This window comes from Panulirus ornatus, chromosome 26 (genome assembly GCF_036320965.1).
Source record: "Panulirus ornatus isolate Po-2019 chromosome 26, ASM3632096v1, whole genome shotgun sequence".
NCBI lineage: Eukaryota > Metazoa > Arthropoda > Malacostraca > Decapoda > Palinuridae > Panulirus > Panulirus ornatus.
The window spans coordinates 3,605,719-3,630,511 of record NC_092249.1 but is presented as its reverse complement, the minus strand read 5'-3'; the positions used below and the strand labels follow the sequence as shown (position 1 = coordinate 3,630,511).

At 40.7% G+C, this 24,793-nt stretch overlaps 1 protein-coding gene across 7 annotated transcripts in view; it reads right to left on the bottom strand.

Moving 5' to 3' along the window:
* LOC139757403 (homeobox protein PKNOX1-like) overlaps positions 1-24,793 on the bottom strand; it is a 546,893-nt gene that overhangs the window by 14,353 nt on the left and 507,747 nt on the right. For all 7 annotated transcript variants that reach the window (XM_071677848.1, XM_071677851.1, XM_071677846.1 and 4 more), the window contains 2 exons: positions 6,718-7,150; positions 213-334 (listed from right to left, as the gene is read on the bottom strand). In XM_071677848.1, the coding sequence (XP_071533949.1) occupies positions 213-334; positions 6,718-7,150 (555 nt within the window). The remainder of the gene's footprint in view (positions 1-212; positions 335-6,717; positions 7,151-24,793) is intronic.

Below are 24,793 nucleotides of genomic sequence, written 5' to 3'. Positions count from 1 at the left end.
CTGATTTTTTCTTTATCACTGTAATATCACCTGTGGGACAACCAAATAAATCACACTTCAAAGATAAGTATAAGTAAAGTATGTGAACTATAGTAACCTCAGGTTTTTGATAGATACACTAAGCACCTGGTTTTATCATCTCCCCACAACTTCACATGAAACAAGGAAAGAGAGCAGACTACAGTTATAACTACTTCTGGTGTTAAACTCACAACGATGTGTTGGAAGAGCCAGGCTTTCATGATGGCGGTTGCATGCTTTGGGAGGACTCCTCGCTTCTGCCGTCGCATCCCACCATCCTCTTCCTCCTCACATGATGGTGGGGTCAGAGGAGCTATGGCATAAAAAACTATATTACTTAATATAAGAAAAAGCTACTTCACCTTCTGTAGTCCTTTTAAAAAACTGACACACATTAAGCTATGGCAAATATGATCATCTTTCTCCAATTCAGATATTGTCTTTTTTTCTAATTCATACCAGAGCACTTCTGCATACGACTGCTTAATTGCCTAATTATGATAATACTGCTAAAAGAAAAAAACATTTCATATCTGTGGGTATCATCAAAATACAATTTATAATTTCAGTTGCTTATGATAAAGATCTACTTAATCTTACCAACTTACCCACTGCAAATCAAAATGCTGTAAAAAGTAAGATTTCTAGCACATCTATCTGGCACAGACTTATTGTGTAAAACAATATTTTGGTGTGCTAATGGGATGCCATCAGCACAAGGGGATACCCAACCTCTGCAACCTGAATGTACATACATCCTATCAATCACAATCGCCATTACACAAAAAGCCAAGTTCTGTAATGTATCAATCTCTTTAACTGTCCCATCACTAATATTAACATATAATGACCAGTGGAGCAATCAAGACTTTGTTCAAGAGTTTACAAAAGTAAACTGAAGGGAATGCACAAAAGGTTGGGAGACAGAGCTCCATAGTCACAGTGAGTGAAGGTAAATTTAGGAAGAAAACTCCCATGTCTGAAAGTGTCTAATATAGCAGAAAAAAGTTCAGCATACCCTTTACAACATCATTCTGGATCTTCTTTCCAGTTATGATAAAACAGAAATATTCATTATTACCATATACTCTTTAAAGCCATTCAGATTGCTTCTGGGTCATATGGCAACTGTAACCTTTCCTGGCCGCTAACCTAATATCAGTAGTGATGATGATCAGCTACTGACTTCTTTTGAGAAGTTTCTGCATGCACCATCCCAAAGTGAATGTGGGAAAAAGTGTACATGATATACACAGAAAAAGATATTTTACAAACTTAAATCTACAGTATTACTAAAGCCCTGGCATAAATATCTATTCCTTCTAAATTTGTTAGTAAAAAGAGTAAAATCAGAAGCAACTAAGTTTCTAACTCCTGCAAGCAAATATATATCATGCAGATATAAATGTAAAATGAGAAAATATCCTCTGAAACTAGAAATGAACCACATAATGCCTATCTATCAATCATCTCTAACTCCATTCCCATTTGTATGGAATGGATGAAGAGCACAAGACTTATAAAATACTGAAAGTAATGATAAACATATGGAGAATTTTTTGTATCAATTAAAATCTTATTACCCTTTCATTTTATAGACTGACTAAGGTGAGATGTCTGGTTAGATTTAAGTTTCATGTACTCTTCCACCGTATATAAAATATCTCTGCTGCAGATAATCAATAGTTACTTCACTAAAACTTTGTGAAATATCTCTGATCCTCAGTGAATTGACCATCTGTTTCATCTATTTTTCATTTTGATTGTCTCTAAATACAATACAGTACTATACATACATTTCATATTTACCTCTATTTTGCCATAAATTCAAAATGATTACACCAATTTTGGATACTTTCTCTGCAACTTTTGGTAACTTCATCATCCCAGACATCTCTCTTACCTCTTCACTCTTTCCCCAATCAGTTCACTTAATTATTGAAATGCTGTGCACATTATTTCCCTCTACAGCTCTGATTTTTCATTTAATTGTATACAAGAATCTAGAGTTTCACATTCACATTAACCTTCCTCTCTTAATATCTACGTGCCCAGCTTCTATAATATTTTTTTCTATAAAACACTGCTTTAGTAAAGTAGCATACTCACTAGCTGTCATATAAAGTCTGCTAAAACAAGGGCCTATCTTGCACAGCTGAGCCCCATAATCTATTCCTTGACAGCCTACTGACACTATGTTCCACCTTGTATATAACACTGATCCAATCCATTTCATTTCATGTATGCCTCTTAACCCCCTCTGTATGTTCAGGTCTCACTATCCCAAAGTCTCTTTTATTCCATCCTTCCATTTTCCTAGTCTCCCCCTTCCTCTTCCTCCCTCCACTTCTGACACATAGATCATCATATTCTTTCCTAACTAATTCTCTTCTCTGGCTTTTTATCCTGTCACACAAATTTTTTTCTAAGAGTACTTGTATAGAGACAACATCAAGATGTGTGTAAAGTCCTCCAAGTCCATGTTATCCATTGTTAACCGATTCAAATCATGACAGACAGGACCCACACTAGTCAAGGAAAGCCTTTCTATTAAAGTAGTGAGATTTTGGGGGATGTGTGCAAATATCTGATGGTTAATTTCTCACTAACAAATAAAGGAGTGGGATTTTGAGGGAGTGTATATGAAATATCTGGTAGTTAATTCCTCACTGAAAGAGTAGAACAAGATAACACTCCTTATCCCAACCAACCTGAAAATCTGCAGTTAACAGCCTAAAGTTTATATATCTAAACTCAACAAATTTTTCTGATCAGCCATCTTTTATCAAATGGCTATTACCTTTTCTTACAATACTCTCTTCACACTCCAACAGGCCTGTTCTCATAACAGAAGAAACAAATATACATAATCCAAACTTGTTCCAAATATTACCAGATGTATCTAAAGTCTGCATTCTACAATGAGCAATCAGATCTATTTACATTATTGAAACTCACTACTTTCATATTCTACTAAGAGGCATGATTCATAATACTTAAGAACAGCTGAAGAATGCTAAGTCTATGGCTAAAGGGCATCATAGGAGGAGATAAAACATGTAGACATAAGATCCCAATGCCTACTCATCCATCTCAGGCATAATTCATATGCCATTGGAATATGGAGTATCTAAAGTCTTCTTTCAATAACATCTCACTTTTCTTAGGAAAAACATATAATTCTATCAAAAAAATCTTTCATCAATGATGATAAAAATTCTAAAATGCTTTCTGATCAAAGATGCACTAATACACAGTGAGTCCGACAAATGTAATCCTTTGCAGGCTTAGCATAAGATTAGTGACATTTGACAGTGACATTGTAAAAAAAAAAACCTAACACTGCTAATCAATAAAAGGAGATCCAAAATTTGATGTTAAAAGTACATTACTGGACTTTATCTAAGATTCGATGTAAAAAGGATGTTACTGTATTTCATCTACGTGGAAGACTTCAGGAATGGGAATACTGAGGGTGGAATGTACCCCATCCTTTGGAAAAGTAGATAAATTCAGCTAAGTGACAAATTCTATTAACATTCTGTTAATAAACATAAATAACAAGCTCAAAAATATATGGTATTCCTTGAACTAAGACCTGATCATAAAACAATCTGAAAACCCTCAACAATGCATATATGTAAAATATTAATTCATATGACATTTTGCTCATATTCTGAAATGGAAACCTAGATTCAAACATGCTAAACTTTTACCAAGCACTTATTATTCATCACAAATGCGAAAATACTCTAAAAAATGCAGAATCTAACTACATCATAAAAGCAATAGTTTAGAAGAAACATAACAAATAAGACACCCAAATTAGAGAAATCTTATTAGCTGTCAATATGGTAAGTTGACAGCCTTACAAAATGGACAAGGGACTCCTTGGGTTATATAATCATAAGAGAGAATGCCTTATGGAGGTTCGCTGCCTTATTTTTTGAGTAGTCTCCAGGGTTTACTGTGGCTGGAGACAAAGATCTTAAATTCTTTTTTTCTGTATGAAGTTTTACCATAACATCAGACATATAAGCCCAATGAAAAGCAGGAACTTTACTCTTTAATTCATCATGTTAGACAATAAACTGCTCCACAGTAAGTGTTCTGCACTTTTATATGGAATAGTCCAAAAAATCAGGTATACAGCAATGTATATCAATAATCATCGATTAACAGCCTACCCTATGACAGGGTTGAAAGTGATACCATTTAAGAATAAAGAACCATAACTTTTGATTACCATTTGTTGCATTAGTATAATATTACTACAGGCTGAGCATTAGCATTCTTAGTCCAAAAGCAGGAAAGTTCAAGAATACACAGTTAAGAAAACTCAGTTTTGGACGATGACAGCTGGCATTTACTACCAGTTCATTATACCAGTTATCTTTTCAACATCTTGCAATATATTTAGTACATGTTTATACTTCTTATGGTGGATCAAGATATAATTGTTAAGGACTGCAATGCAATTTCATCTCTGGGTCTGGTTAGGTTGGGATGAGCTGTTTATTCATTCAACCTCACATTTCCCCTTTGTGATGAATGGTATGAAGCAACAGAAAAAAGTGAGCTTCAATGAAAACCTAATGCAACCCAGAAATAAGACCACAATATGTTCCTCTGCATTTACTGATCAGCTTTTTAGAGTTGATTAACATTACAAAGTACGTATCCAAAATCACAAACTTGGGCGTCAAGATTACAGTGTTAAGTTATCGATCAGGTCACAATTATCAAACTGCTGTATCATCAATCTCTCTCCTCTAGTGAAATTTTCACATTTCATTTTATATGATAAAATACTGAAGCCTTGATTTAGCAGTATATCAAAAAACTAAAAGAAAGCCACAGACAAGAATGATCTCATAAGTATGCATGAAATAGACTCATAAAGTATTAAAATGCATTTTTTTGCATTAAGCAGTATACAGCAAACACTGTTACTATTACAAGTTTATCATGGCATCTAATTTCAATGTTTATAAAAATTTTCATGAACAAATCTTAAAATGGACTTCCCACAAGCTAAAGCTTTTAATAATAACCAATGCGTCGTTGTCTCCTATTTCTTCCATTGGTAAGGAACTCTGAATTTCTCTACCTTACGCTGAGTACAACTGCTGCTCCTATGTGAATGTCCTTTCTTTACCACCCTTTAGAATCCTCCTCAAAACTAAAACAAAAAACTTGATGGAAAGTATTTCTGGGCTATTGTCGTTTTTCAATTAAGGAAGCTGTTCATGCTGTGGTTTCATACCAAGAGGCTTTGTTCCACAAGAGAGAAGTTAGGATACAGCATATTGGGTCTGGTTAAGTTAAATGGGGTTAGTTGATTATTCGCTTTTTATCCGATTTACATTAGATCAGGTCATGTACCAGATAAAGGTGGGGTGCAGTGGCACAAAACCTTTTGAAATCCTTTAACTTCTGCGACCTTTAAATACATTCATTTCAAAACAGTGCATGTTCTTTCCACTCATGCCTTGCAAAATAGTTAGCCAGTACGTTATGATGCATGACTGCATTTTTTCTGACCCTCTAGTCTAAGATCTAAATACAAATTGTATTATCTACAAAATGGTAAGGGCAACTTGGGGATGAAAATCACATGTTTTTAAGGATATTCCATTAGATTAAGTTACTGCTTCACTTAATATCTAACATACCAACTGAGACAAGGAAAATTGTGTACACAACAGTCTTGCACCTCACTGTCCTTCAAAGGAACAAGCAAAGGCAAAGCCAGGGAGGCTGGGAACCCTTTCTGAAAAAATGGGTTGAACGTTCACATGAAAATGAAAGGTGAAGTTGCCCATTTATCCATCATTCAGTCTTTAAATGTCTTTCTCCATATCTCACGGAAGGAAGCAGGCAGTCCATCAACCACCTCACACATATTTCTAAACTTATGAGGGTAACTGTATAATGCATCTGATCTTAGGTCCCTTCCCTTGAAAAAATTATGGCTATGCCACTGAGGATGAGACATGTACCTGTCCACCCAACTCTTCTTTCAATCGGTATCAAAGAGACACTAAATTTATTGGCTATGTTACTTCAAGGAAGTTCCACCCAACATGTATCCAATGATATTAGACTGTCAGTACTGTGCCACAAAAGGAAAAGTAAGCATTTGGTGCAAAAGAAAAAATGTATATAGATATACATATAAACCAAGCAATTATGTAATTATGGTTTCTGCTACTTCACACAAGTCAGTCACAAGCCATTACTGTACCTGTAGAAAGCTGGATGACAAGAGGAAGAAGCGTAGGAATCCGGCAGTACTACAGGAAGACATAGGGTTCTGGAAGGAGTTTACAAACCTCAGATTCATGTGTGTTGATACAATGGTTTATTTGTTTCAGTTAAGTACCTACCTGGAAGGTGATGTATGCTCAGAATACATCAGTCATGGCAGAGGGACCTGGCATTATCATGACACTTTCTTACACATTCTTAGGGGTGCATTTGAGGAACCATATCCCTATTTGATTATGCGTTCTATTTTCGATATTTCATGCCAGTTATCAAGACTGATGCATGAACACTTGATCAGTGATGTAACCGGTACAAACTGATAAACCTGGTCAAACAGCTGTAGCTTTTGATATCATTGGCAAAGTTGACAAAAGGAGCAACCTTGAAATGTAAAAAGTTTAGATTTGGATGATACTGCAGTCTTACCCAGCAGGTTAACGATGCTGGTTTCCGGGGGTGGAGGGCAGGGGTGGGCGCCGATCTGTGAGAGCGGAGTGCTGCCCTGGATTAGGGTTGGTGACGCGGGCGTGGAGAGGGACGTCGTGGGCGTGGTGGGTGAGACATGGACGATGGTAGTGGGCATTGTGGTAGTGACAGGAGGGCCAGGAAGGGCAGTGGACTTCGTGGTGGCAACCATACCAGGACTTCTACTTGGGGTTGCCAGTTGATCATGTTGGAGCTCCTGGGACTGTATTTGGTGGAGGTGGTGGTGTTGTTGGTGATACTCTGCCTGCTGCTGCTGCTGCTGATGGTGGTGGTGGTGATTTTGGTGTTGTTGAGTCACCTGGAGACGCAAGGCGGATTGCTGCTGCCCGTCCAGATACTCTCCCGCTAATACCTGTCCTGAGGTGCTAACTACCTGAAAAAAAGGGACACATGATACTCGACCTGCGGGCTACTTTACACGGTACATACTGTAACATCGAACTATACCAACTTACCAACTTGTCAACGGGTCACATGTGCCATGCAAAATAGGATTTCTTATGAAAATACAAATGTAATAAGTTGAGCTGTCTTCCACATGAGGTATGTACCCACGAGAGGACGTTCACGTCAAGCAGAAGATATATGTATTCATAAGACATTCTGTGCTCAATAAAAATATCTTGATATTTTTCATTATGGAATTCAGTATCTTAAGTGCATTTACGACAGTGATTTTTGAACTTCAAGAATCAACTGCTTTTATCATTTTTGCACCGGAGCTACTATCATTAATAGGCCAGGCTTTTCTATAGTAAATATCTTCCCGAAACTGTATATACAAGAATACAACGTCTTACATCACCATCAGCAATAACCAGCCACTCTAATTTACAACGAAACTAGGAAGTGTATACAGTAGTGGAGGAAGCCGTAAAACATAAGCGAGGCTTAAGTGGAGAAAGTTAAGAGGTTGTAGGAGGGCCATGACAACCAGGGGTAAAAAAAACCCAAGCCCACCTGACCGTCCTCACATTAGCAGTTCGTGACCCAGCTACATGTACCATACTTCCTTCTCCATCACTTTTACCCCACACCGGACTATGGAAAATGGATCCTACTTACCACGCTAAACCCTCCTTGTGCACGACGGCACCACCACCCTTTGATCACTGAGGTACGGCCCTTGAGTACGACGGTATGACCCTTAAGTACGACGGTAAGGCCTTAGGTTATGAAAAGGGTCGAGTGAAAAAGCCAAGCCATCATACCGAAAAGACATTGTTGGGCTCAAGAGTTGCGCTATTTCGTGATCAAAGATGTTACAATTGTGCTCAAGGGATAGATAATATAATAAGATAATATCTTGATATGAAATGAAATTATGGCATATGTTCTACAATTTATATAGAAAGAAACAGAGACATTAAGCGATAGTTAATACGCATAATAAAGATGTTAAAATTGGATAACAAATAGACAAATAATAGAAGCATGGCACGCAAGTTCACCTTGACAGTCATTAGAGTAAAAAAAAAGAAAAAAATATCTCCAAGCTCAAGTCTATACGCAGACGACAGCTTTTGCCACATCATTTCAACACAGCGTACGAGGAATATCACTAGTTTATCAATGAAGTTCAACACAGCTTATTATAACACAGCTATTAAGACGCGAGAAAGAAACCAAGCCTTTACTCTCTCTCTCTCTCTCTCTCTCTCTCTCTCTCTCTCTCTCTCTCTCTCTCTCTCTCTCTCTCTCATACCTCTTACAAGCTGACGCGATACAAAGACCATTTTCTTCCCGTCACTCTTGTATGTGATCATAACACCAGAAAAAACATTAGAATGTCGACTTTCCTTAGTGTAACAAGTCGATGAAAGCCGAGTGCAGCAGAATCTATCTACCGTCGACAGCAGCCATCACCAGAGAAAACACCAGCCCAAGATAGAAACTTCATAAAATTTGGGACACCAGCGAGAACTTCCCTCTCCCTCCACAAGCCTACCAATATGTCAGTAATACCACATTTGGTAAGGTCTCATCCATCCCCCCCTCATTTCTCCGCCATTTCCAAAGCCTCCCTATGCATAGTGCCTCTATATGTGTATATCATATTACCTTATGGATATATTTTACGTATTCATGTATATCATATTACCTTATGGATATATTTTACGTATTCATGTATATCATATTACCTTATGGATATGTTTTACGTATTCAGAATTCGCTCTGCGCACAGCTGTACGACCCAAGGGTAAGCCGGCCTGGATTATAACCAGACCCTTAATTCAGGGGGTCACGTCTGGGTCATGCCTTCAAACCCAAGGGCTGTGTCGAGTGCTGAAAAGGTTCACAGCAATGCGCGGAAACAGAGTTGAAAAGTTCAATATTTGCTCCGGTGTTGGGGTAAGGTATACTCAGTTCTCGGCATCATACACGTATACTTTTGATATTACAAATTCGATATCAAGTGAGTATCAGCTGATGCTAATGAATATCTGGGATTCTTTTCTTTTTCTTCAAGAAATGATGTTAACTTCATTCGTGAGATAATGAAATAAACCCCAAAATAAACAAAAACAAAATATTATAAGGATATTTTTCTTTAATTTTCAGTCTTGAAGTCAGTCACATATGCTTTACGAAACGCTAAGACATTTCTTTCTTCAACTAATTATCACAATAAAATTCATCGAAATTCAAACAAAATGCCTCTAAAAACAAGTCCAGTTTGATACAATAGAAACGGGAACTGTCTAAATACGGTGCGAGAAAAGTTTTTCGATCCATAGCAGAGGAATTTGAATCCAAACATCAGAGTCAACACTGGTCTCTGCCTATACGAAATAGTAAATCATATTGAAGATACTTCTCAAAAAACGTACAGCTGTATTTAATAATCATCTACAATATCAAGATGGGTAACTATACCCAACAAGAAGCCTTTCAGCCTTTCTCTTGATGTATAATGTGATCATGACACGAAAGTGCACTTGGGAACTTATCGTGTTTCATCATCCTGCTTTTTGCATATATATATATATATATATATATATATATATATATATATATATATATATATATATATATATATATTCCAGAGGACACGTATGTCAAACTTTAGGCATCATAATGATTGCCAAACACCATATCAATCTTCATGGTTGAATTAAAAAAAAAGCATCGAAATTGTTACTTTTCTCATGACAAATAAATTCAACTGAAAATAAATCTTGTACTTCCGTGTGTATATCGTCGGTTCATCTCAATCTACCAACGGCATAATAAATTCATGATGAGAAAAATAAAATACGTAGGCACGATCGTCTCTTGCAAACCCCCAAATATATCAAACCTAGAAAAAAATTGAGGAGGTGGGTTGAGGAGTATATGAAGGTGAGAAGCGGGAGTGGCAACAGTGATGACAAATACAGAAATATGCTGTCTGGGGGCGTCCCTGGCAGTGTGGCCAGATGATGGTGGGATTTGGTGTCAATATGAGACCCACGAGGCGACCTGAAATATCGGGGACATGCCGGATTGCCACCACGGCTCGCACCATCCAACCGTCTCTCTCTCTCTCTCTCTCTCTCTCTCTCTCTCTCTCTCTCTCTCTCTCTCTCTCTCTCTCTCTCTCTCTCTCAATTTTCTTTTCCCCTCAATGAAAGCGGGAGATGTATGGATAAAGCCCCCTCCGGAGAGGGGGGCAATGGGACAGAGCTGCGGAGGAAATGAGAAATATTTTATGTTACTCTGACGATCATATGGTAAAGTGTTGGGGTGGGGGTTCTGCTCAAGGATATATCTTGTATGGTAGTGACGCTTTCCTTAAAGTGATTGAGAAAGCAAATAAGACAGGGATGTGATACGCTACAAGATAATGATTTCATTCAAGATAGACTCAAGTACATATGTACACCTTCGAGAGTACGATGGTACAAGGCTTTGACTTGACCCTTCTAGCTGTTGATAAACGCTTTATCAATATATCATTGTATTTATTTTTATGTATAAGGCTCCAGTCACTGACAAAAGTCCACATCAAGACCGGGGCCTGATTGAAATATGGAGAGACTTATGGAAGGGAAGAAAGAAAAGACAAGGGAAAGTAATTACGAATTTTGGAAGAAGTGGAAAATCTGTCTATCAAATGTGCCAGGTCGTAGTTATTGGGAAAGAAATGAGAAGGCGCGGAGTTCCAAAACTTGGAGGTGTAGGGAAAGAAACAGTTATCAAAACGGCCCACCCTTGAGTTGCCGCTGGCCACCGAGCAATCACGTGAGGCAGCACTTGTGGATGACTACCCAAAATCGCTGAATGACTCTACGAATTTATGGTGAATTACTAGTTACGATAAGTCACTTATAACAGATAGTCTTGAACATATGTTGTATTCTGAATAAATTCATTATACCTTCGGTCTGTAGATAATTTATTAGCACCGCAGATTCTTCCTAATCACTCAAAGAATTTCATAAAATAGACACATTGCAAGAAATTTATATGTGATTATATATATATATATATATATATATATATATATATATATATATATATATATATATATATATATATATATATATGCTGAAAGAAAATGTATCTCGGGCTTGAAAATAAACAAGAATGCCTCTTAAATCAAAAAGAAAACGATGTATATAAAGCCGAAAGAAGATGAAGCATACACCCAGTGGCTGATGTACAGAAGGCAGTAAATCAGCTGTGAATACGGTAGGTGCGAAGACCTTAAATACCCAAGGCGCCTGATGTACAGGTGCGTAAAGACGCTTCCCATTTTCTTTTTTTGTATGTGCTGAGAGCGGACGTGTTAGGCCGGCGACTGGGCGCTCCTTGACACAAATGGCGCCCAGTGTTGTCATATTGATGGCCAAATACACACGTTCCCCCCCTTCCTACAGTCCTATGCTGCTCCTCCTCCTCCCCTCCCCCACGTACCATCGTGCCAACCCCGTGACAAATGTCATCTGTATCCCATCTTCATTGGTGCACTGCCCCGCCATTTTCTACAACGGTTAGGTTAAATTCATACTAGGTCAGGTTAGGTTAAATTAACAACACGATACTAACACAGATCATGGCGTTGGCTTTGACAGTTTGATAATCAAGATGGTACAGCCCTTAGAAACAACGCTACAGCTCGTTAGAACAACGGTACAACCCTTGAGCACAACGGTCCAACCCTTGAGCACAACGGTACAACACTTGAGCACAACGGTACAACCCTTGAGGACAACGGTACAACCCTTAACCATGACCCCGAAACGACCCAGACTGTCCTTAGATCTGAAACGAGCCAGGATTCGGTTTCACAGATGCTCGTACTTGAGTTCAAAGATCCGAAGCGCTTCAGACTTGGGTCCAGAGATCCCAAGCGCCTTAGACTTGGGATTCGAAACGCCTCAGTCTTCGGGCCATAGATCCCAAATGCTTCAAACTTAGATCCCACGGTGTGTCAGCACAAGATGTGGTCGAGAATGCCTGGCTGGTGGGACGACAAGGGTTACTGTTGCAAAGGATTCGAAAGCATCGAGAAGTTTAGACAGAGAAGATGAAGCGAACCTTTATTTATCGTGACGAGGTTGTGACCCAGATAAATGGACACAGAGGTTTCACAATGAGGTCACTGGATATATATATATATATATATATATATATATATATATATATATATATATATATATATATATATATATATCACGTTAATATTGTTTACTAAAGATGTATCTAGAACAGAACCGTATACAAGATTTCATTTGATTATCAAATGCCTCACTAAATGTACTCGCGCTTATCCTAATGTCTTATAACTCATTACAGATTATTATCAAATGTCTTATAACTCTGTATCGACGTTCATCAAATGACATGATACTGACGATTCTCAGTGCCTTAAAAGTCAACAATAACGATCATAAAATCACTTATAAGTTAGTTTACGGATCATGTAATACCTCATAATTTGTCCATGTTTACTAACAGCTAGTTTGAAGAACGCAGCCGAGGGTTATGTGCCAGCATCTTGGTCACTAACACCGAAACAGTACAGTTATGGGGCTGTTTTGCTGTACAAACAAACAAACAGACTGTAAAAACGTAGTGGTGTATGAAGGAATAAAGTGTGTGTTGCAGCATATACTGTGGTGTGGGGGGGAGAAGTTGTGGGGGAGGGAGGTTTAGGTGGGAGACACTTCGTCCCAAGACGGAACAATTGGGCGTGGCCGCTCCCTTACCCAGAACACTGTATTCAAACATTCCCACAGACCGCAGCGGTTTTTGGGTGTGGGATGTGGTCCGTCTGCGGACCACGGGTACACTGCCGTCATAAAATGATGATGCGGAAGCACAAACACAGCAAAATGGGTGAAAAGGAATAAACGAAGCTTTAGCGTGAGTTGTGTAAAAGGAAAACAAAACCATATTCCTAAAAAGCATAGTATGTCTATGTGTGTTTGCTTCTGTGTATTCCTCTGTGTTGTATATAAAGACCCTTAGATCTCACACTCTGTTATTTAGTTAACTTTACAGCAGTTAAAACTGACATTTATGAGCAAAATGAAAAAGATATTACAATAATAATCATAAACTTGACTAATATACTGTAGGAAATTTCGAATTTCATCTTGAACAACCTCTCTAAGTAGACTGAAGTGTGATCTTTGTCTCGTAAATATGATCAAATCCACAAAGTCAAAGAAGAAAGAGAATTAACGGATTATGTAACAAGAGATATTAAAATCAACAGTTGATGACTCGCATCAGTCTGAAAAATCATCCAGACTTGAAACACTGAAGCTTCATGAATCAGACAGGACTTTCATACCGTGTCAACAAGGTCAGGTCAAGACTAGGATTGGTGGCTGAGCCAAGGTGGCAGAATGTGGCGAGAAGAAGAAGACAAACTTGTTTGAAAAGACAAACACAATGGTGAAGACAAGGGACGGGTATATATATACATACATACATACATACATACATATATATATATATATATATATATATATATATATATATATATATATATATATATATATATATATGGGAGGTTATTAAGAAAACTGGGAACTAGAAAGACACTGTGTAGAGGAGAATTCAAGTGCAAGCAAAAGACTGACGGAACATATATATACAACAGGAGTGAGGCGAAGGAAAGAAATGAAGGATGATGAAAGATGAAGGCTCGGTGTGAAGAGAGAAGACTCGAAAGAGAACGCTAAGGCTACACGTCCATGAAATGTATAAAATACACTAGTGCAACGAGGACTGGACAAAGAGCAAGTGGGGAGGGATGTGAAAGAGAGAAAGAGAGAGAGAAAGTCTGAGGGAAAATGAAGAGAAGGGAAAAAGAAGGTCTGAGGGTGGGCAAAGCATCAAGTAGCACATGAGCCGAGTTAGAGCGAGGATTTGGTGCCAATAAGGGGAGTTGGAGACTGCGAAGGCCAGGATATTGGGATCAACTCTGATGTCATCTTGGGAATTTTACATCAGGCCTCCAACGCAGCCTCTTGCCTCTTCCTTCTTCTCCTTGTTGTTTTTGTTGTTCTTGTGGGCGGTGTTGGGTGGTTGTGCTCACGTCCATTCTGGTAGGGTAAGTGGGGGTTTATTTATTATCGTATATAGCTGCTGATTTTGCCTTCTGGAAGCTTCGGTTGGCGGTGTCTGTTATCTAGAGTTTGCCTCTTGTTGTTAGCCTTGTCTGGAGTCTGTGCTGGCGGTGTCTGTTGTCTGGGGTTTGCTGTTGTTGTTAGTCTTGTCTGGAGTCTGTTTTGGTGGTGTCTGTTGGCTTAGTTGTTGTCTGAAGGCTTAAGGGTCTGTGGTCTAGGGTGAGTCGTTCTTGGACTTGTCTGGGAGTCTGTCTTAATGGTGTCTGTTGTCCAAGGTTAGTTGTTGTTGTTGTTGTTGACGTTGTTGTCTGGAGGCTATGCTAAGGAACGTCAATAATGGAGGGGGTTGTTCTTATAGCTGTTGTTATCCAGGGGTTTGGTGTTATGACTGTTGTTACAATATGTCTTCTCTTGCAGGTCTAACTCAGTTTTTTTTTTTTTTTTCTTTTTCTATCAGCACTGTGTTCCATTGTTCTTGCTTATCATTTTAATTGGACTTTTATCATTTTCTGAAATGAGGAGCGTCACTCGTTATCACTGTGGTTGTCGTTGGCAATGGTACAGTCGCCTAAGACATCTGATTAAGTTGATTCATTGAAGAAAATGGCTTGAGGCTCTCTACATTAAATTGGAGTATTATTTCACATTTATTGTTAGACTTGTTTGTTGCCCCTGTCCCCCTTCTTTGCGAGCACAAAGGGAGTGTGAAAGTTGTATATCTTTATACATTAAGAGGGTTTTGTGGCGTCTTTAGCAGCTGTGTCTCAAGGTGCTTGAAAGAAGAATGAAAATTGCTGTCGCTATTCTTACTACATACCTAACTAAATGGTGGAACAAGGGCTAGTGTTGGGTATATCATTATATGTTACTGCAATCATTAGTCTTACTTTATAAAGAATATGAGTAATGTTATCAGCTTAATAGATCTAAAGCGTCGGTCTCATTGCAACTGACGATTATTTTCATGATTAAAGTTGAAACACAGACTCTCTTACGCCATTCAAACCGTCGAGGACGTAGAAGACATGAGTTTCTTGCACTGAGCACCGCTTCTCGTCTTCTATCAAATGGAAAATGTAGAGCTGCAAGGAGGACCGTACAAGGCTAAGAAACCTCAGGACTCCTTTTTAACACCAAGAGCTGTGGTGCGCTAATTCTATAGGGGGGTCTTGAGATCTGTTTTGCCTATCCCGAGAAAGTAAGGTCTCTTTCTCTCAGTTCATTTTACCATGGTCTTCCCTGGGATAATGTATCGTTTACCATGGTCTTCGCTGGGATAATGTATCGTTTACCATGGTCTTCGCTGGGATAATGTATCGTTTACCATGGTCTTCGCTGGGATAATCTATCGTTTGCCATGGTCTTTGCTGGGATATTCTATCGTTTGCCATGGTCGTTCCTAGGATATTCTATCGTTTGCCATGGTCGTTCCTAGGATATTCTGTCGTCTGCCATGGTCGCTCCTAGGATATTCTGTCGTTTGCCATGGTTGCTCCTAGGATACTCTGTCGTTTGCCATGGTCGTCCTAAGGATATTCTGTCGTTTGCCATGGTCGCTCTTAGGATATTCTGTCGTTTGCCATGGTCGCTCCAAGGATATTCTGTCGTTTGCCATGGTCGTCCTTATGATATTCTATCGTTTGCCATGGTCGTCCTAAGGATATTCTGTCGTTTGCCATGGTCGTCCTAAGGATATTATGTCGTTTGCCATGGTCGCTCCAAGGATATTCTGTCGTTTGTCATGGTCGCTCCTAGAATATTCTATCATTTGCCATGGTCTTCGCTAGGGTATTCTACCTAAGCCATTCTCTACGCTTCGTGGCAATTACCAAGTATTCCAAGTCGTTTATAAATGAAAGGATAGTTTCCGCTCTTCGTCTTGAAGGACATCAAGGTTCTTCTAACGTATCTCCTACATTTGACCTTCTATCCATATGCAATTTCCCTCACGCCGCAGCAGCCCTTCGCTTCACACCACTGGCAGGCGGGAATATATGGCGGTCAACTTTTCCAAATCTGCTTTTCATCTCGTCAATTGTGGGCCTGTGTGTGTGTGTGTGTGTGTGTGTGTATAGTCCCCCGAGTGATGAGCCACAGTGGTTCGGACCGATCCTTTGGTACCTGTTTACACCAGCATTGGGGGTTTTGCCCGGCTCCTGCATCAGTCCAGCTGATTGAAACAGCTGGATCGAGTCTCTGGTGTCTACTCTCTGCCGGCGCGGGAACACAGGTTTTGGAAGTTATACACAGAGGTCGTCATTAGGCATCGCGGAGTGGTGCAAGAGAGAGAGAGAGGGGAGGCAGGGAGAGGTGAGAGAGAGAGAGAGAGAGAGAGAGAGAGAGAGAGAGAGAGAGAGAGAGAGAGAGAGAGAGAGAGAGAGAGAGGGAGAGAGAGAAGCTACGGCAAAATATTTTTCCCCCGTGAATCAACGCTAGAGAGAGAGAGAGAGAGAGAGAGAGAGAGAGAGAGAGAGAGAGAGTACATATGTAAAGACTTTGCCATAAGGGAATGGGTTTTAGCGAAGAGAAATATATATATACATAAAACATATAAAAAAAAAAACACAAATATAGGATAGAGATAAATGAATCACACATGGAAAGGTGTACAGATAACAGGAGACGTGATGGCCCATGAGGAGGTTTACCTACGATCATAGATACGATATGAGCGGGACAGTAATGCAAAAGACATCTCCCATCCACCTCTCCCTCTGGCCCAACAATCTGGGCGCATAAAAAGTTAAGAAACACACCACACAGTACGGAGAGAGTATACATACAGAGATGGAATACTGTTTACTGTAAACATCAGTAAGGTGAGGTTAAAAATGGTAATTATTCAAGGCCATTATTAACACCGGTTAACATCAGTGCTGAGATCGCCTTAGATGTTACTGAGAGGTGTGTGTGTGTGTGTGTGTGTGTGTGTGTGTGTGTGTGTGTGGTGAGGGGGTGGGGGGACTGATGTTGCCGTCAGAACTGACACTTGGGGAGGAAGTGTTAGGCGTCAGCCAACACTAGTCTTATCGTAATAATAATAATAATAATAATAATAATAATAATAATAATAATAATAATCAGTAATATCACTATTATCATCATTATTGTTATCATTATCATTATTATTATTATTATTATTGACTATTTACGGTATCAACTCCAGCCAAAGGCAGAATATGTTCAAAGGAAATACGCACAATACAGACAGAGGTTCTTTAAGAAAAGGTAATGGTAAATTACCTTTATACAAACACTCAAGTGTCAATTTTCTGATTACTGTTGACAGTTGTAAGTTGTCTGGGCTCTTGTCAACAACTAGGGTCATTAAGACGGGCATCGTCATAACAACATAAAGTCTTGATCACCTTCTTCAAGTATTTAATATAATTCTGGGGATATACGTGGCATATATCGGTCTCCTAGTGGCTGAAATGGAGCTGTTGTCTTTAGCGGTCTGCACGAACGGGGATGGGTTGGATGCCGTTGTAATACCGAGCTACACCCTAGGGGAAGAGGGATCTCTCTGTCAGCAGGAGATGATGGTGGCGAGGTTGGTGCATCAGTATCTTTCCCAAACTGTCATATGCGTTTCAGGTGATGATGTTTGGTGAGTGTGAGGACTGGTGCGTTTTAAGCACCTATTGATAGGTAATGTGAAATGGACAGAGGATGGTTCTGCATGCCGTTTTCTGCGCCTTTTATTTTGGAATTCCCGTTGTGTAGTGGCTGTGGAAGATGACGAGTGAGGATGGACCAAGCTTTGGGAAATAATCTAGTCGAGTATACGCTCTTGAGATCAGGAGCAAGTGAGTCCAATTGTCCAACTGTAAATGATGCTAAAATGTTTCTGTCACCGTTGCGTGCCACGGAGTCAATCGTCAGCCAACATGCAGCTGACGCTGTCGTCAGCGCTGGTGGTGGGGGGAGGTGGGGGTACGATGTCAGACGTCAGCCGTCAGCCAACTCCCAAATTTCACCACCAGGTTTTTTTGGCCCTGTTTATTTTGCCTCGTTCCTCTTGGTTGCCGAAAACATATCTGTTATTCTTTTGTTGAGTAAACAAACTGCACTGGACCCCCAGCAGTATAACACTGTTATTGCAGCCTTGTTTCAATTCCCATGACGTGTGAGTATGTGTGTGAGATATATATATATATATATATATATATATATATATATATATATATATATATATATATATATGCGTCCTACCTCTTACACTATTGGACACAGTTACAAAACAAAGGAAAAGGTAACATAACATACATTTTGTTACGTTTAGATAACACGTTACGAGTGGATGATACATGTATGTACATCGGAGATATAAAACACATACAGGAAGATTACCAAATCATATCAGTTTCGTAACTAGGTAAGGCTAGTGGATAAAGGTATTTCATTCCATTTGGGAGACTGACAACACTACTGTTGGAAGCGTTACAATAATTCTGCTGGAAGCCTGACAACACTAGTGTTGGAACTACACAATATCAAACCCAAGCGAGATCACCAAAATCAACAGGGATGTGTTGAGTGACCAGATACATTACTTTTCACCTGACTCTTATGGGCTACGTCAAAGGCGATGGCCATCTCGTGTAAGCGTCGTACCGTCGCACTCAAGGGTCGCAAAGTCGTACAATCTTGCTTAAGGGTCGCACCGTCGTGCTCAAGGGTCGTACCGTCGTGCTCAAGGGTTGCATCGCCGTGCTCAAGGGTCTTACCGTCGTGCTCAAGGGCCGTACTGTCGTGCTCAAGGGCCGTACCGTCGTGCTCAAGGGTCTTATCGCCGTGCTCAAGGGTCGTACCGTCGTGCTCAAGGGTCTTATCGTCGTGCTCAAGGGTCGCACCGTCGTGCTCAAAGGCCGTCCCGTCGTGCTCAAGGGTCGTACCGCCGTGCTCAACCCACACATCGTAACAGCACAATGTACGAAGTGACGTCATTCGTTTCCCCTCGTCTTCAGTCCACAACTCCGGGATTTTGCAACGATTAAAGAGTTAGTTTGAAAAGCGAACTTCGTCATGATCCTCTTCGGGCGATATACTGAGATATATATATACAAAGAGATCGCATGATATACAAGGCAACTTCGAGGAGATTAATGAAGAGAGAGATTAAAACAAGAAGGCACGAAATAATGTGGTCGAAATATCGACCCGAAGCACAAAGGAACACAAGGACGGGAGCCATTTTAATACAGAAAAGGCAATAAAAAACGGTGGTGAGGGGGGGAAATGGTAGATAAACAAGCGAGGTGAAAAATGAGGCAAATCAGAATGATAAATGTTAAGTTATAAAAGAGATGGAAAAACATGGCGATGAATAAAGAGCGAATATGATCCAACAGGAGTATTTAGGATGTATAGGGTGAAAATAATGGGAAAAGAGATTCAAAGATAAATGAGAGGGAATCATATATATATATATATATATATATATATATATATATATATATATATATATATATATATATATATATATATATATATTTTCTCGCCTTTTTACAAGAAACGTCAGGAACAAAGGGACATTGGCTGATCCTGTCCACTGCCCATGTCCATTGATAGCACGTCGCGTTGTCCACAGCCCTATATACCACATCGATCCATATATCAATATATCATCATATAATTTGCAAGACCCTATTTTATAAGCCTCCTGCAGCTTTAAGGTTGCACTCCGTACAGCAGCAGGGAAACGATGGACTCCTTCGAAGCAGTAATGCACTCCCATCCATCTACTGACGAAAATTCTATTTCAACTTATTGAACGAATTTAGGCTACAAAATGCTACCTACTGTATTTTGTTATTGTAGTTTCCTGTATTCTTATCCTACTACAATACATATGAGCGACAGCGCGGAAACATGAAAATTTCATGGAAAAATCTATCAGTTATCCTAAAATCAAGCGAAACACTTGAAAAATTCCCACAGAGCCTATGAAACCTCAACCACCGTCCCATGAGGTGCGAGATTTTACCTTAATTTTCAGATGTTTTAGGCGAAATATTCCATCGCTATTGTCATCTGGTGAAGAGTGTTCGCTGGGTCGCGTTCGTTCGATGGAAAGTGTTTGTGCGTCGCTGGAAACACACCAGCGAACGCACCTTACAGGAGCTGGATGTAAACACGACCCCATAACTATTACACTTTTTTTTTTTTTTCTACAAATAGCATTGAAAATAAGACAGGTTGCTTGGGGGTAAGTTAAATGAGGTTTTCATTGGTGCGGGTGAATTCCACAAGCGTTTCATCGACTTTTACATGAACTAAACCTACACATTCATTGATCTTCATAGCCCTTGGCAATACTGACCAATTTATTGTTACTGAACATGTATATATGAAAAAAAGACACGGAATTATCACCTTTAGGTCTTATTCTATTCTATACTGCAAACTATGAGAATATATACTAATCTGAATCTCCACACGACAGCTAGAGAATGGATGTGAGCGGATGCGACCTTGCTTCGTTTGTTCCAAGCCCTACCTCGCTAACGCAGGAAACGGCGTCAAGTTTAAATGAATGAATATATATTTTTTTTTCTCCAAAAGAAGGAACAGAGAAGTGGGCCAGGTGAGGATATTCCCTCAGAGGCCCTGTCCTCTGTTCTTAACGCTACCTCGCTATCGCGGGAAATGGCGAATAGTATGAAAAAAAAAAAAAAAAATATATATATATATATATATATATATATATATATATATATATATATATATATATAGAGAGAGAGAGAGAGAGAGAGAGAGAGAGAGAGAGAGAGAGAGAGAGAGAGAGAGACAGAGAGAGAGAGAGAGAGAGAGAGAGAGAGAGACAGAGAGAGAGAGAGAGAGACAGAGAGAACAACGGAAGCAGGCAACAGAACCATGTAGGAAGCAACGGTATGACGCCTGTTTTTGTGCCCGCCTGTTCCTTTTTTTTTTTCCTGTTGGTGTGTGGAGAGAGGAACAGGACATAGGAGCTGTGGTCAGTTAATGTTGGATCCTGTGTTGGTAATGTCCTGGCTACGGCCAAGCCTTCCTTCCTTCCTTCGGCCAGTCACAGTGAGTTAGTGTCTCATAATCACTGTCAAATATGCAACGGAGTCTCTGACAGTGTTGGCTCAGTATCCTTAACGTTATCATCCCAGTATCCTGCTGTGTTAATCCTCAGTGTCGGCTCAGAATCCAATACTGTCATTTCAGCTTCCCACAGGATAAACTCAGTATCCTTCAGTGTGTCTACTTCTCACCTCAGGATCCTTGCTATCTCAGCATCTACGATTGAGTCCTAGTTAATATCCTTCATCAGCTTTGTAGTCCTCAGTATTAGCTCAGTATACACAGTGTTTTCTCAGTATTCCTGTTATCCCCTTAATAATCACCGGTGTCACATCACAGTAGCCCTCACTATCACATCAGCATCCACTACTGTCGTGTCAGTAACACTGAGTGACACCTCAGTATCCATCGCTCACACCTCAGTATCCCAGTAACACCTCAGTATCCCTGTAACACCTCGGTATCCCTGTAACACCTCAGTATCCATCGCTCACACCTCAGTATCCTCACCCCACACCTCAATATCCCTGTAACACCTCAGTATCCCTGTAACACCTCAGTATCCTCACCCCACACCTCAATATCCCTGTAACACCTCAGTATCCCTGTAACACCTCGGTATCCCTGTAACACCTCAGTATCCCATATCATCGACTCAGTATCCCAGTAACACCTCAGTATACGTACCCCACACCTCAGTATCCTCACCCCACACCTCAATATCCCTGTAACACCTCAGTATCCGTAACACCTCAGTATCCTCACCCCACACCTCAATATCCCTGTAACACCTCAGTATCCACACCCCACACCTCAGTATCCCAGTAACACCTCAGTATCCATCGCTCACACCTCAGTATCCCTGTAACACCTCAGTATCCCTGTAACACCTCAGTATCCATCGCTCACACCTCAGTATCCCTGTAACACCTCAGTATCCCTGTAACACCTCAGTATCCCTGTAACACCTCAGTATCCATCGCTCACACCTCAGTATCCCTGTAACACCTCGGTATCCCTGTAACACCTCAGTATCCCTGTAACACCTCAGTATCCATCGCTCACACCTCAGTATCCCTGTAACACCTCAGTATCCCTGTAACACCTCAGTATCCCTGTAACACCTCAGTATCCCTGTAACACCTCAGTATCCCTGTAACACCTCAGTATCCCTGTAACACCTCAGTATCCCTGTAACACCTCAGTATCCCTGTAACACCTCAGTATCCCAGTAACACCTCAGTATCCCTGTAACACCTCAGTATCCCTGTAACACCTCAGTATCCCTGTAACACCTCAGTATCCCTGTAACACCTCAGTATCCCTGTAACACCTCAGTATCCCTGTAACACCTCAGTATCCCTGTAACACCTCAGTATCCCTGTAACACCTCAGTATCCCTGTAACACCTCAGTATCCCTGTAACACCTCAGTATCCCTGTAACACCTCAGTATCCCTGTAACACCTCAGTATCCCTGTAACACCTCAGTATCCCTGTAACACCTCAGTATCCATCGCTCACACCTCAGTATCCCTGTAACACCTCAGTATCCCTGTAACACCTCAGTATCCCTGTAACACCTCAGTATCCATCGCTCACACCTCAGTATCCTCACCCCACACCTCAATATCCCTGTAACACCTCAGTATCCCAGTAACACCTCAGTATCCCTGTAACACCTCAGTATCCATCGCTCACACCTCAGTATCCCTGTAACACCTCAGTATCCCTGTAACACCTCAGTATCCATCGCTCACACCTCAGTATCCCTGTAACACCTCAGTATCCATCGCTCACACCTCAGTATCCCTGTAACACCTCAGTATCCCTGTAACACCTCAGTATCCATCGCTCACACCTCAGTATCCCAGTAACACCTCAGTATCCCTGTAACACCTCAGTATCCCTGTAACACCTCAGTATCCCTGTAACACCTCAGTATCCATCGCTCACACCTCAGTATCCCTGTAACACCTCAGTATCCCTGTAACACCTCAGTATCCATCGCTCACACCTCAGTATCCCTGTAACACCTCAGTATCCATCGCTCACACCTCAGTATCCTCACCCCACACCTCAATATCCCTGTAACACCTCAGTATCCCTGTAACACCTCAGTATCCCTGTAACACCTCAGTATCCATCGCTCACACCTCAGTATCCCTGTAACACCTCAGTATCCCTGTAACACCTCAGTATCCCTGTAACACCTCAGTATCCCTGTAACACCTCAGTATCCCTGTAACACCTCAGTATCCCTGTAACACCTCAGTATCCCTGTAACACCTCAGTATCCCTGTAACACCTCAGTATCCCTGTAACACCTCAGTATCCATCGCTCACACCTCAGTATCCTCACCCCACACCTCAATATCCCTGTAACACCTCAGTATCCCTGTAACACCTCAGTATCCCTGTAACACCTCAGTATCCCTGTAACACCTCAGTATCCCTGTAACACCTCAGTATCCCTGTAACACCTCAGTATCCATCGCTCACACCTCAGTATCCCTGTAACACCTCAGTATCCCTGTAACACCTCAGTATCCCTGTAACACCTCAGTATCCATCGCTCACACCTCAGTATCCCTGTAACACCTCAGTATCCCTGTAACACCTCAGTATCCCTGTAACACCTCAGTATCCCTGTAACACCTCAGTATCCATCGCTCACACCTCAGTATCCCTGTAACACCTCAGTATCCCTGTAACACCTCAGTATCCATCGCTCACACCTCAGTATCCCTGTAACACCTCAGTATCCCTGTAACACCTCAGTATCCATCGCTCACACCTCAGTATCCCTGTAACACCTCAGTATCCACACCCCTCACCTCAGTATCCTCACCCCACACCTCAATATCCCTGTAACACCTCAGTATCCCTGTAACACCTCAGTATCCCTGTAACACCTCAGTATCCCTGTAACACCTCAGTATCCCTGTAACACCTCAGTATCCATCGCTCACACCTCAGTATCCCAGTAACACCTCAGTATCCATCGCTCACACCTCAGTATCCCAGTAACACCTCAGTATCCATCGCTCACACCTCAGTATCCCTGTAACACCTCAGTATCCCTGTAACACCTCAGTATCCCTGTAACACCTCAGTATCCCTGTAACACCTCAGTATCCCTGTAACACCTCAGTATCCCTGTAACACCTCAGTATCCCTGTAACACCTCAGTATCCCTGTAACACCTCAGTATCCCTGTAACACCTCAGTATCCCTGTAACACCTCAGTATCCCTGTAACACCTCAGTATCCCAGTAACACCTCAGTATCCCTGTAACACCTCAGTATCCCTGTAACACCTCAGTATCCCTGTAACACCTCAGTATCCCAGTAACACCTCAGTATCCCTGTAACACCTCAGTATCCCAGTAACACCTC